This window comes from Xenopus laevis, chromosome 8S, assembly GCF_017654675.1.
Source record: "Xenopus laevis strain J_2021 chromosome 8S, Xenopus_laevis_v10.1, whole genome shotgun sequence".
In the NCBI taxonomy this organism is placed as follows: Eukaryota; Metazoa; Chordata; class Amphibia; order Anura; family Pipidae; genus Xenopus; species Xenopus laevis.
This window is the reverse complement of record NC_054386.1, coordinates 4,380,858-4,394,096: the sequence shown is the minus strand read 5'-3', so window position 1 is coordinate 4,394,096 and position 13,239 is coordinate 4,380,858. Positions and strand designations below refer to the sequence as shown.

The 13,239-nt window shown below is 41.9% G+C and overlaps 1 protein-coding gene across 11 annotated transcripts in view; it reads right to left on the bottom strand.

The window, feature by feature from the left end:
* Positions 1-5,777, bottom strand: part of pcnx1.S (pecanex 1 S homeolog) — a 75,910-nt gene extending 70,133 nt beyond the window's left edge. For 5 of the 11 annotated variants that reach the window (XM_041574900.1, XM_041574901.1, XM_041574902.1 and 2 more), the window contains exon 1: positions 5,369-5,777. In XM_041574900.1, the coding sequence (XP_041430834.1) occupies positions 5,369-5,521 (153 nt within the window). In that variant the 5' untranslated portion in view covers positions 5,522-5,777. The remainder of the gene's footprint in view (positions 1-5,368) is intronic. The other 6 variants (XM_018232234.2, XM_041574904.1, XM_018232238.2 and 3 more) reach the window with 3 other exon arrangements.
* Positions 5,778-13,239: the final 7,462 nt, after the last annotated feature.

The following is a 13,239-nucleotide window of genomic DNA, read 5'->3' as shown; positions in this document are numbered from 1 at the left end:
ATTAGTATTTTTTTCCCTTCCTTCTCAAATTGGGGATACACGTGATATTCATGTTGTACGTCTACAAACGTATCCCACTTTTAGCATATTATATAATGACTAGTTATTAGCAAGTTTTCAATTGGTCTTCATTATTTATGTCATAGTTTTTTTTTAAATATTTGACTTCTTTGCTCTTCTGACCCCTACCTAAATTACAATTTATTGTTATTGCTACTTTTTATTACTAATCTTTGTACTCAGACCCTCGCCAATTCATATTCCAGTCTCGTATTTAAATCAGTGTATGGTTGCTAGGGTAATTTGTGCCCTATCAACCAGATTGTGGAAACTGCACTGCAGAGCTGCTGTGCAAAAAGTTAAATAACTCAAAACCCACAAAAAGAAAAGAAAAAAATGCTAATTGTCTCTGAATATATAGCTCTACGTCATACAAAAAAAATTAACTCAAATGTGAACAACCCATTTAATAAAAAGTATACTGAAAATAAATCAGTATGTCTGTCCCTTGCTAATCCCTCCACTGTTCTGACTACATGTACCACTTAGGGCTAGTCCACACGGGGAGATAGCCCTGCGTTTGCGGTCGCGGCGACAAAGCGCCGCGCCAGTCGCCGCGACCGGCGCAGGCGACAGTTTTGTATGGGCGCCTATGTAAAAACGCCTGTGCTAACCACACGAGGCGATGCGCTTTTCAACAGTCGCCTGAAAAAGCCTGGCGAGGCATTTTCAGGTACTGCCCCATTATCTCACGTACCTTTCCTAACAGGGCAGTTTCTTAAAGTTTGTATATAAGTTTAAATATTGAATTCCTTTTGCACCTTCTCGTGATTTCCAATAGCAGTAAAATACATGTAAGACAACTGTGTCTCTGCCTAAACGAGTCTCAAGAGCTTTGGGAAAATACAGGGTGGAAAATGTACATTAAATTTGCTTAAGACAATGGAAATACCAGGTTCTTTGCCGTTACAGCAGCTGGGACTGCCATACAATGTAGATTGTCCACCTTTAAATTTTAATTTAACAGCTCTACTAATGGTGAGAAATTGTTCTGTGCACTTATTTACATGTATTTTGCTGAATATTGGTCACAAGGCAGGCTTGAAAGCGTTTGTCATGTTATAAGTGTCTATGGAGCCCTTAACTGGCGCTGTAAGAATCACTTTGGGGACAACTTTTAGCCTGTGATACTTACTTCCTTCTTAAAAGAAAGCCTCTCCCCAAAAAAAATAAATACATAAAACCTCATACAGGTAATATTTAAATACGGAAATATGCAGATATAAAAAAAAAAAAAAAAAACTAGACAAATAAACAAGCAAATAAAAGGTGCAGACAATCAATTTGCCTACCTGACTAAAACAATATCTGTAATTCCCACTTAATCAAACTTCATATGCCCAACCTCCTTATGGATTTGGACTAGGGGACAAACGATCAGATCGACTAGATTTGGGCCAGCAGCAGATTATGGCCAGTTTAAAGGAGAACTAACCCCTAAAAATGAATATGGCTAAAAATTTCATTTTATATAGTGAACTTATTGCACGAGGCTAAAGTTTGAGCTTGTCAATAGCAGCAATGATCCAGGACTTCAAACTTGTCACAGGGGGTCACCATCTTGGAAAGTGTCTGTGACACTCACATGCTCAGTGGGCTCTGATTGGCTGTTGAAAAGCTAAGCTTAGGGCTCGTCACTAATTATCCAGCAGAAAATGAGCTTCCCTGGCTGTAATATAAGCTGATGCTACAGGTTTGCTGATTATTCAATTCTGATGCTAATTGCACTGGTTTCTGTGCTGCCATGTAGTAATTATCTGTATTAATTACTAATCAGCCTTATATTGTGACATTTCTATTCTATGTGTACTGTATATTGTGAGTGGCTCCTTAAAGGAAAACTATACCCCCCAAACAATGTAGGTCTCGAGGCATAGAGGTGGGGCAGGCAATTACTTTCACTTTCCATTCTGCACTAACTAGATGTCACTGCTCTCCCCACCATCTAATTGTGTGACCAATGCATGGGCATCATGTGCTTTATTCTGATGCATAAACAAGATTTTGGCATGACCTAGTGCTTGCTAACAGTGTCCACAAAATGGCAGCAGCCTGTTTAAAGTGATTGTGAATTCCAAGACTAAAAGAAACAAGATTTATATAATTTATATAGTGTGAGTAATGTTTATTTTGTTTGACTAACACCATAAAATAGGATTTGGAATTATTTCGTTGGATAACCGTTCCCCTTTAAGAAGCACTACACTAGTGAGTACAATTGTTAGAGTTGCAACACTTCCTGTGCTAGGACTAGTCAAACAACTGCAACTTCATTCCTTTGTCACAAAAGAAGGGACATGAAAGTCTAAGCTTGTTCCCTTTGTCAGACATATACATTATAACATTTCTTTTTCAGGACAACTTCAATACATCACAAAATAAGGAATCTCTGATCCGAATAAGAATTATTATTATTACAACAATTTACGCAAAAATCAAGACCGAAACCTTTCGTCACCCTGGGGCCAATGCGCAGCATTTAACTAAACAAACAGAAAAATGGGCTTCAACAGCATAGTAAATATCATATGAGCAACATGTTATTGCACTGTATACTTTTCTTCAATATGGATTAAATTTTATATACACAATAACACAAAGTGGTTCCCCATCTTAAGACTGCATAACACATATCCACTTAAAATATCCATGTGTTTACTATCCATGACCTGACTAAGCACTTTTTCAGTTTACATTAAAGGTGTTGTTCACCTTCAAACAACTAGTTTTCAGATAGATCACCAGAAATAACGACTTTTTCCAATTACTTTCTATTGTAATGTGTCATTTTTCACCTTCTAAGGGCTCTTACTGACGAGCGTTTGTAGCTGCGCTCCCCTGCGTTACGTTTTTTCTGTGTACAGCCGCAGGGGAGCGCAGGAATAGACGCATTACATTTTTTCCAATGGGCTGTACTCACACCGGCGCGTGTAGGCGCCGAACGCAGGAAAAATGCTTGCATGTTGCGTCTCAACCTGCGTTCGGCGCCTACACGCGCCTGTGTGAGTACAGCCCCATTGCAAAAAATGTAAAGCGTCTATTCCTGCGCTCCCCTGCAGCTGAACGCAGAAAAACGGAACGCAGGGGAGCGCAGCTACAACCGCTCGTCAGTAAGAGCCCTTAAGCCGCTCTGGGAAGGGGGGGGTCGTCGACCCTGTAAACTGTTCTAAGTTGATACATTTAGTGGATACATTTCTTATCTTTGCCCCTGCTGAGCAGAATCCCTGAGTTTCATTACAGGCAGCTGTCAGACTTGATACAATAGTTGCTGATACTCCAGAGATGCTGCTGAGAAATGGATCAACTGAATGTATCCACTAAATGTATCCACTAAATGTATCCACTAAATGTATCCACTAAATGTATCCACTAAATGTATCCACTAAATGTATCCACTAAATGTATCCACTAAATGTATCCACTAAATGTATCCACTAAATGAATCAACATTGTAACAGTTCAGAATCTGCACCTCAATTACTGTCAGACTCAAACACCAGATACACGAACATTCAACTTCAAACTTGGATTTTGGAAAAACAGTAAAAAAAAGAACAATAACGGAAATAATTGAAAAAAAAGTCTATTTCTGGGGAACAATCTGAAAACAATTGAACTGGAAAAATTGTTTGGAAGGTGAACAAATCGTTTAAGGGAACTATTAATCATGCTGTTTAAAACATTGGAGAATAACATCACTGGTGTTGTTGCCCATACCTATTCAATGTTAACCTACAAGTTAGAAAACAAAAGCAAAGATGGTTGCTATGGGCAACATCACCAGTGAGGTTTTCCCTCCACTTAGGATGGAACTGCTTTCTGACAGGCTGTTGTTTCTCCTACTTTATGTAACTGAATGTGTATCAATGGGACCTGGATTTTACAATCGAGTTCTATTCTTAGATCTACCAGGCAGCTGTTATCTTGTGTTAGGGAGCTGCTATCTGGTTACCTTCCCATTGTTCTTTTGTTTGGCTGCTGGGGGGGGGGAAGGGAGGGGGTGATATCACTCCAACTTGCAGTACAGCAGTAAAGAGTGATTGAAGTTTATCAGAGCACAAGTCACATGACTGGGGGCAGCAGGGAAACTGACAATATGTCTAGCCCCATGTCAGATTTCAAAATTGAATATAAATTAATCGGTTTCCTTTTTTGAGAAACAGATTTCCATGCAGAATTCTGCTGAAGCAGCACTATTAACTGATGTGTTTTGAAAAAAAAACTGTTTTCCCATGACAGTAACCCTTTAAATGATTCGGTTCCAGAGGTTAATATCAGATACAGATGAATAGAAAGTCTGTCTCTGAAAAAAAAAAAATGAAGGAGATTCCAACATCAGAGGGAGGAAGGGGGATATTGCAATGCAAGTAATGTAGAGGCCAAATCTATCAGGGAAACTGCATTAATCAGTTTACAGCCCTCTAACTATTTTAGTAGAGCAACCCTCCAGCTGTTAGAGGTTGTAGGAATATACATAACATATCTCACATGTCACATGACATTATATAACCTTTGTACTTGAATCTACCTCTGCCCCAGGGTCAATGTAACTCTTGAGCCCGGACAGATGTCTCTGTACTTCCCCAACACCAGCCCTGAGGCTGAGCAATACCCAATAGAAACCCACAGTCATTGCTCCACTTGAGTAAATATGTGCCATATCCATACAGGACACGGACAATCAGACATACATCGTTATAATAACAATAAAGAGCAAGAGATTCACCTATGAAGGTTGCTTAGCTGAAATACCCTGGCTGCTGGGAGCTGTAGTCCAGCAAGGGCCCCTGCTGGGAGCTGTAGTCCAGCAAGGGCCCCTGCTGGGAGCTGTAGTCCAGCAAGGGCCCCTGCTGGGAGCTGTAGTCCAGCAAGGGCCCCTGCTGGGAGCTGTACTCCAGCAAGGGCCCCTGCTGGGAGCTGTACTCCAGCAAGGGCCCCTGCTGGGAGCTGTAGTCCAGCAAGGGCCCCTGCTGGGAGTTGTAGTCCAACAAGGGCCCCTGCTGTGAGCTGTAGTCCAACAAGGGCCCCTGCTGGGAGCTGTAGTCCAACAAGGGCCCCTGCTGGGAGTTGTAGTCCAACAAGGGCCCCTGCTGGGAGCTGTAGTCCAACAAGGGCCGCTGCTGGGAGCTGTAGTCCAACAAGGGCCCCTGCTGGGAGTTGTAGTCCAACAAGGGCCCCTGCTGGGAGCTGTAGTCCAACAAGGGCCGCTGCTGGGAGCTGTAGTCCAACAAGGGCCGCTGCTGGGAGCTGTAGTCGAACAAGAGCCGCAGGTGGGTGAGTGAGAGGCAGAAGCGGAGGAGGTACTTACCATGTACAGGGTGAAGGGGAAGCAGAGGAGGAAGAGCCAGATGTAGAGGTGTAGGGTATTGACAAAGGTACTCTGGTGGGGGTCGTAGTACCAGCCGCCGGTGATGGAAGCCCAGACTCCCTGCCGGAGGATTTGCAGCGTCTGGGAACCCATCGTCCTTTCCACCTTCACCGCACCGGCCCTCCGGGCTCCTCTTCACCTGCCCGTCCGCAACAAAATAGGAACGCGGCGATAGGAGACAGGCCCGGGAGGCCTCTCAGCGGCCATTTTATCTCCTCTCACCCCACGGAGGAAGCTCTAGTCCTCCAGCGACTAGCGGCCTATATCTCCGATTCCCGATCTCCCTTCAGCGTGACCATAGAGTGAATGCCAGAATGGCTCCCTGCAGGCGGCTGGTGCTCCTATCTACGTCCTTTGCGCCACCCGGCGGTCACATGTAGTACTGCAGCTTGTGATGCGTTACTGCCTCCCGTAATAATAAGTGGAGTCACCGCGACTCCCAAGTGTCATTTTCGCACGGCGTCTTAAAGGGCCAGAGACATCGAAATACGCGTGTAATGAGATATGCTGGCACTTGTCATAGGCAGCTGCCATCGCTTAGAAATTTTAAAAATCCTTTTATACTAAAATTAAATACTCCTTAATAAATTCTTATTAAATGTTTTTTTTTCAGAAAATGTTCATATTTTGTAAAAAGATATTTTTTTAAAGGGTTGGTTCACCTTTAGGATAACTTTTAGTATGTTACAGAACGCCCAATTATAAGCAACTTTTCATATGGTCTTCATTATTTATTTTTTATAGTTTTTTAATTATTTGCCTTCTTCTTCTGACTCTTTCCAGCTTTCAAATGGGGGTCACTGACCCCATCTAAAAACAAATGCTCTCTAAGGCTACAAATGTATTGTTATTGCTACAATTATTACTCGTCATTCTATTCAGGCCTCTCCTATTCATATTCCAGTCTCTTATTCAAATCAGTGCATGGTTGCTAGGGGAACTTGAACCCTAGCAACCAGATTGCTGAAATAGCAAACTGAAGAGCTGCTGAATAAAAAGCTAAATAACTCAAAAACCACAAATAATAAAAAAATGATCCCGATTGCAAATTGTCTTAAAATATCACTCTCTACATCATACTAAATGTTAATTTCAAGGTGAACAACCCCTATAAAGGGCCAGAGACATCAAAATGCACATGTAATGAGATACGTTCACACTTTTTCATAGGCAGCCATCCTTTTGAAATTGTAAAAATCCTTTAAATAACAAATTTAAAGCTGTAGATACTCCTAAATAAATTATTATTACATTTTTTTTTCTTTCAGAAAATGGCAATATTAAAGGGGTGGTTCACCTGTAGGTTAACTTTTAGTATGTTATAGAATGTCCAATTATAAGCAACTTTTCAATTGTTCTTCATAATTATTTTTTTTTATAGTTTTTGAATTAGTTGCATTCTTCTTCTCACTCTCATCAGCTTTCAAATGGGGGTCATTGGCCCCATCTAAAAACTAATGCTCTGAAAGGCTACATATGTATTGTTACAGCTACTTTTTATTACTTGTCTTTCTATTCAGGCCTCTCCTATTCATATTCCAGTCTTTTATTCAAATCAATGCATGGTTGCTAGGGGAATTTGGACCCTATGTAACTGACCCATATATTTGCACCCTCCCATCTCAATGCATCCCAAAGCTCATATATACAACATAACTTTTAATAACCAAAGTAAATTAAAAATAGTCCATTATACAACAATTAAAAACAGGTTAGGGTAGGGCAGTTCTCCTGTCATACGCCAGGCAAAGGAGTGTTATCCCGTATAGACATGGCCCTGGGCTCCCCAGACTTTATCCAATGGGTACAAGAATTTGCATAGCTCCCAAGAGCCCTGTCGGATCATGCTCCTCTGTTGTTAAAAATATGCAAAAAGCCCCAGCCTCAATATTTTCAATGGAGATTATCTCCGCTCTGGCTTAACAATGCTGAGGTGGAGGGAGCTTCTCGTACTGAGTATGTGAAGTACTGGGAGACAAACAAAAACACGGCTCATAGTTATGTAGTATGTGAAGCCTCTAAGGCGGCACCTTAATATCGGCAATTGCGAGAGCACACATAGTCGCTAAACAGGAGGTCACTGTAGCTGCAGGGAAAGTGACACAGGCGGAGGAAAACTATTATAAGGAGGGAGATGCAGTGAGCCATCACTCTCTAATTCTTGCACAGAGAAACCTGGAACTGGCACAAACCGCTTACACTCGCAAGAAACTATTATATGCCAGTCAAAGGTCCTTTGAGCAAGTGGACAAAAATGGAAAAATCCTGGCCTACTGATCAAACGGGCTTTTATGCCCAGCAAGAGCACAGCAATTAGCCTGAGAAGAATATTTTCGCACCTACAAATTGACCACGCAAACGCTGGTACCAGAGCCATTGCTTCACTAGATGCTACTGAAGCATTTGATTCTGTTGAATGCCCATACTTGTGGAAAGTGCTGGAAAACTTCGGCATAGGGCCCAATTTTATATCATGGGTTCAATTACTGTACCAATCCCCGCTAAACCTGGCTTCCCCCACAACTATTTAAGCGTATAGATGATACATTGTTTCCATTTATATGGGCCCACAAAGCCTCCAGAGTTAGCAGGCAGAAGGTAAAGGCCCTTCTCGACTGTAGTGGTTTAGCGCTCCCACAACTAAAATACTATTACTATGTTACACAGTTAATGTACATCCACAACTGTCTGACACCGGACCCTGAGAGTCCGCTCACGGCACTGCATGCCACTATGGCGGCTCCCTAGAAGCGTTGAGGAACGCCCCCTATAGGACAGCCAGAGACACCCCTGAACTACCACCCGTACTGTCAACTCCACAGAGAATATAAGTGCTTGCTGTTAGAACAATATCCAAATCACACCCCCAACCTTCGCCAAATGCACCACTTTGGAGAAATTCTAATTTGCAAATACCGGATTTTCATTACTGGCCCAAAGTGGGTGTCCGCCCTTTGAACGACCTACTACTGGAAGGCACCTTTCCCACCCTGGCCCAACTAAGAGCCTGCTTAAATCAACCCAATTTACAACTATTAAGGTTTCTCCAAATACATAATGCATTTACCTCTCAGTTTGGTTCCCTGACTCCTAACACAATGACCTCATCCTACGATAGTAGATTATGGGACCCAGAGCCAAGCAAGTTAATTTCCGTAATATACAAGTCTCTGATTCCTAGCCTGGGGAAACCCTTTGATAGGACAAGAAGGAAATGGGACGTGGACATGCCCCATTTAAGTGATGAGATGTTAAACAAGAGATCCAAATTCTTTTTTTTATTAAAGCATTCATAGTTGTTGTAAACTCATTTAAAAATCTCAGCTGTCAATCAAATAGTGCCTGCCCCTCCTCTATGCCTAGCAATTTTTTTCCCTTTCCATTCAGCACTTACTAGATGTCACCACACTCCCCATATTCCCCCTCTCTCTTTACCATTTAATTGTGTAGCCAGTGCATGGGACATCAAGTCCCCAATTCTGGTGCACAAACAAGATTTTGAGATGATACACGGCTTACCTTAGTAATCGTGCCCACAAAATGGCTCCTGCCTGCTTGTTATAATTATGAATTCCCAGAATGAAGGAACCAAGATTCAAATGATGTATATAGTGTAATTACAGTTCATTTCGCTTGACTAATGTGATAAAATAGGTTTTGGAATAATTTTTTCAGGTGACGGTTCTCCTTTAAGAACAGGTGTGAATACTTTGTTATTGCATTTAAACAGTCACTCAATCTTTCCACTTCATAATGTTACGCAACTGAATTTTTATAAATGTAAACGACTTGAATGTGTTCTTTCTTGTTCATAAACTTCAGGTATTTCTTCATTCCATATCAGGGTGTTGTGTAAATCAACAAAGTGAGCAGGAGACAAGACAGGTGATATTGCCCTGTTTGAAACTTAAGTTTCTTTAGTGTAGCATAATAGTTGATAGCTGAGTTCTCTTCTGATTGGACAATGCATATCATCAGCAGAACCTGTAAGGCAGTGGTTGCCCAATTTTGGGGAGATACAGCCTGAAGGCCATTTTGGGTGAGATATGGGGGAGATATTTGCCTACCTAGATAGAACTGAAAGCCCAAAATGCTGGAGCTGTAAAGGGTTTTGAACTGAAAAAATTAGACAGGTACTGCTGTATTGAATCTAGAATGGTTCTGAGCTTCAGAATCACCATGAACACTTCTAATATTGATTCATTTCATCTAGGTTCAAAATGTTTTGATTAAGTTGGCGGTTTCCAGCCAAATTGGGCTACTAATTTGGGCTACTTTTTGGGCCTTTGCCTGGTTTGTACTTTGGAACCGAGCCAAAGTTTTTTTCTTGCCCTACTGTGCCAACCCTGCGTCTCCCAATGCATGTTGGGTAATGTAGTGTAACGCTAATTTGGCTAGGCAGACCAAAAAGGGGTTAATGTCCAGCTAGTGATAAGAGCATGGGTTACATGTTACTCAAACACTTCAGGCAAGGGCCTTCGCTAAGTGGAAGATTTCAGGAATGGAGTAGTTTAACTACAACTCTCAGGCTACTGTGCAGTAAAAATATGAATAATGGACGCCAGGAGGTTCTTATGGTGAAACAAAGGAGTAACAAGTTTATTTGTTCTTGATAAATGACCACAGGTTTACTTGCAGTCATGAGGTTAATGCAAGTAGTATTAGCAGCAGCCAAAGAGGAAGATCCACCCTTTTCCAAACACTATATTGAACTGTGGTAGGAAGTGGTCATTACACCTCTTGGCCAATAAACTGGATATGTAAATATAACACTAGATACATGGGCTTTTGCACAGCAACTAGGGAAAATGAGGAAGGGTAAGAAATTAAAGACATAGGGGCAATTTAACCCTATGGGTCCCTACAGTAGTTTTTGTTTAACAATTTATCTTTATTCCCTATTAATAACATTGGGATCACTGACCTTCCTATATATTTATCTTTATTCCCTATTAATAACATTGGGATCACTGACCTTCCTATATATTTATCTTTATTCCCTATTAATAACATTGGGATCTCTGACCTTCCTATATATTTATCTTTATTCCCTATTAATAACATTGGGATCACTGGCCTTCCTATATATTTATCTTTATTCCCTATTAATAACATTGGGATCACTGGCCTTCCTATATATTTATCTTTATTCCCTATTAATAACATTGGGATCACTGGCCTTCCTATATATTTATCTTTATTCCCTATTAATAACATTGGGATCACTGGCCTTCCTATATATTTATCTTTATTCCCTATTAATAACATTGGGATCACTGACCTTCCTATATATTTATCTTTATTCCCTATTAATAACATTGGGATCACTGACCTTCCTATATATTTATCTTTATTCCCTATTAATAACATTGGGATCACTGACCTTCCTATATATTTATCTTTATTCCCTATTAATAACATTGGGATCACTGACCTTCCTATATATTTATCTTTATTCCCTATTAATAACATTGGGATCACCGACCTTCCTATAGATTTATCTTTATTCCCTATTAATAACATTGGGATCACTGACCTTCCTATAGATTTATCTTTATTCCCTATTAATAACATTGGGATCACTGACCTTCCTATAGATTTATCTTTATTCCCTATTAATAACATTGGGATCACTGACCTTCCTATATATTTATCTTTTTTCCCTATTAATAACATTGGGATCAGTGTCGGACTGGGACACTGGGGGCCCACCCAAAAACCTTAGACCAGGGGCCACTCTCAGTACTATTATTCTTCCTCACTCAACCTCTATTCTCCTAGTCTCTGTTCTTTACATACTATAATCTATTATTCCAACTATTTAGCCTCTTTGTTCTCATAGAAATAGGGAATAGGCCATACGTTTAGCAGCATGAGGGGCCACTGACACCTGGGCCCACCGGCAGTTTTCCTGGTATCCCTGTGGGCCAGTCCGACACTGATTGGGATTAGGATTCCCACCTGGCCAGTAAAAATAATGGCTGATCCCAATGTTAATAGGGACAAAAGATAAATATAATATAGGAAGGCCGGTATTTTTTTTCCAGAAAAGGTGGCAACCCTTATTGGGATCAAGCATAATTTTTAACGGCCAGGCCAGTAAAATATCAGCCAGGTGGCAACTGGATATCTGCCCGTCCCCTTTGTTTGGGTTTAAACGTTGGCAACTAATGTGACCCTAGGGTTGCCACCTTTTCTAGAAAAAAATACCGGCCTTCCTACGTTTTTATGATTTTTCCCTATACTTGACATTGCATTCATGCAACATTTTTACCAGCCAGGCCGGTATAATACCAGCCAGGTGGCAACCCGGCCCCTATACCTCGTGGGCCCCTCTGTAGTGACACCACTGGTGACTAATCTATATTCCATTTCATACCTCCCAACATTTTGGAAGTAAAAAGAGGGACAAAATTGTTTTTCCCGCACGTAGCGCAGCAATTTTTTGACCACACCCCTTTCTGTGGCCACACCCCCTAATTACCATGTTTGTTTTACAAAATTTGGCAGGTTATGAAAGTTTGAAAATATTTCTCCTTATCTAAACTGTGTTTTTGTGTCTCAAAATTGTTACAAAGTATCTTATTTGCACCTGTTAGCTGTTCTGGGCTCTCTGCTAAAAGCCAATTAAGTGAGAAACTTTGTTTCTTTTTCTGGCTGTTCAGTGCAGAGAAAAGAGGGACTTTCCAGTACAAATGAGGGACTGCGGGTTGAGCTGTCAAAAGAGGGACTGTCCCTCCGAAAAAGGGACAGTTGGGAGTTATGTAAAAAGGTGTATATCCACATTCATTTTTAGGCTTTTTCCTCACTGTACATATTGTGCTATTATTTGGCTACTTCTGAAGTGCCTCTCGGCTAATTTTGGGCTGATTTTTGAAATTTACACCAGAGGGAGCAACTCTGCAATAATACAGGTCACTGAGCCGCTTCTTATTAAATGACGCCGTGACTGCTCGTCGTTACCAAAAGGAAGCTGCGTCACTGCGCTTTACGTGTAGCCGTGACGCCAGTCTCGCGCGACGAGACTTGCGGTGTCGGGATTTTGTGAAAGACGGGCGGAGGGAGCTTGCAGTGAACAGCTATGCGGAAGGTGTAAGTAGCGATTCGGCACTGCTGGCTGTGTGTCTGGGAAGAGCGGGGGACTCTGTTGTGGATTCACGTGGAGTAGAGGATTCGCTTTCAACTTCCCGCCTGACTGTACAATTCCCACACGGCTCCACCGGGACGGAAACTGTGATAAAACAAGTTGTACAGGAGAAAGAAGATGCTGTCCTAGCAACCGCCCGCCCTCTCTTGCCAACTCACTGCCTCAAGCTCACACCTCAAGCTCCCACTCAAGCTCCCACTCAAGCTCACACCTCAAGCTCCCACTCAAGCTCACACCTCAAGCTAACACTCAAGCTAACACTCAAGCTAACACTCAAGCTCCCACCTCAAGCTCCCTCTCAAGCTCACACTCAAGCTCCCTCCCAAGCTCCCTCCTCAAGATCACACTCAAGCTCCCACTCAAGCCCACACTCAAGCTCACTCCAAAGCTCCCACCCAAGCTCCCACCCAAGCTCCCACCCAAGCTCCCACCCAAGCTCCCACCTCAAGCTCCCACTCAAGCCCACACTCAAGCTCACTCCAAAGCTCCCACCCAAGCTCCCTCTCAAGCTCACACCTAAAAACTCAAGATCACCTTAAGCTTCCTCTCAAGCTCACACTCAAGCTCTTCAGCCCCTGTGTTGCGGGTAGCAAGAAAAGTCTTGACCTGTTAAATGTAGAGCCCAGTCTTCTCTGATCTACTTTGACATTTATAAGTGCGTGCA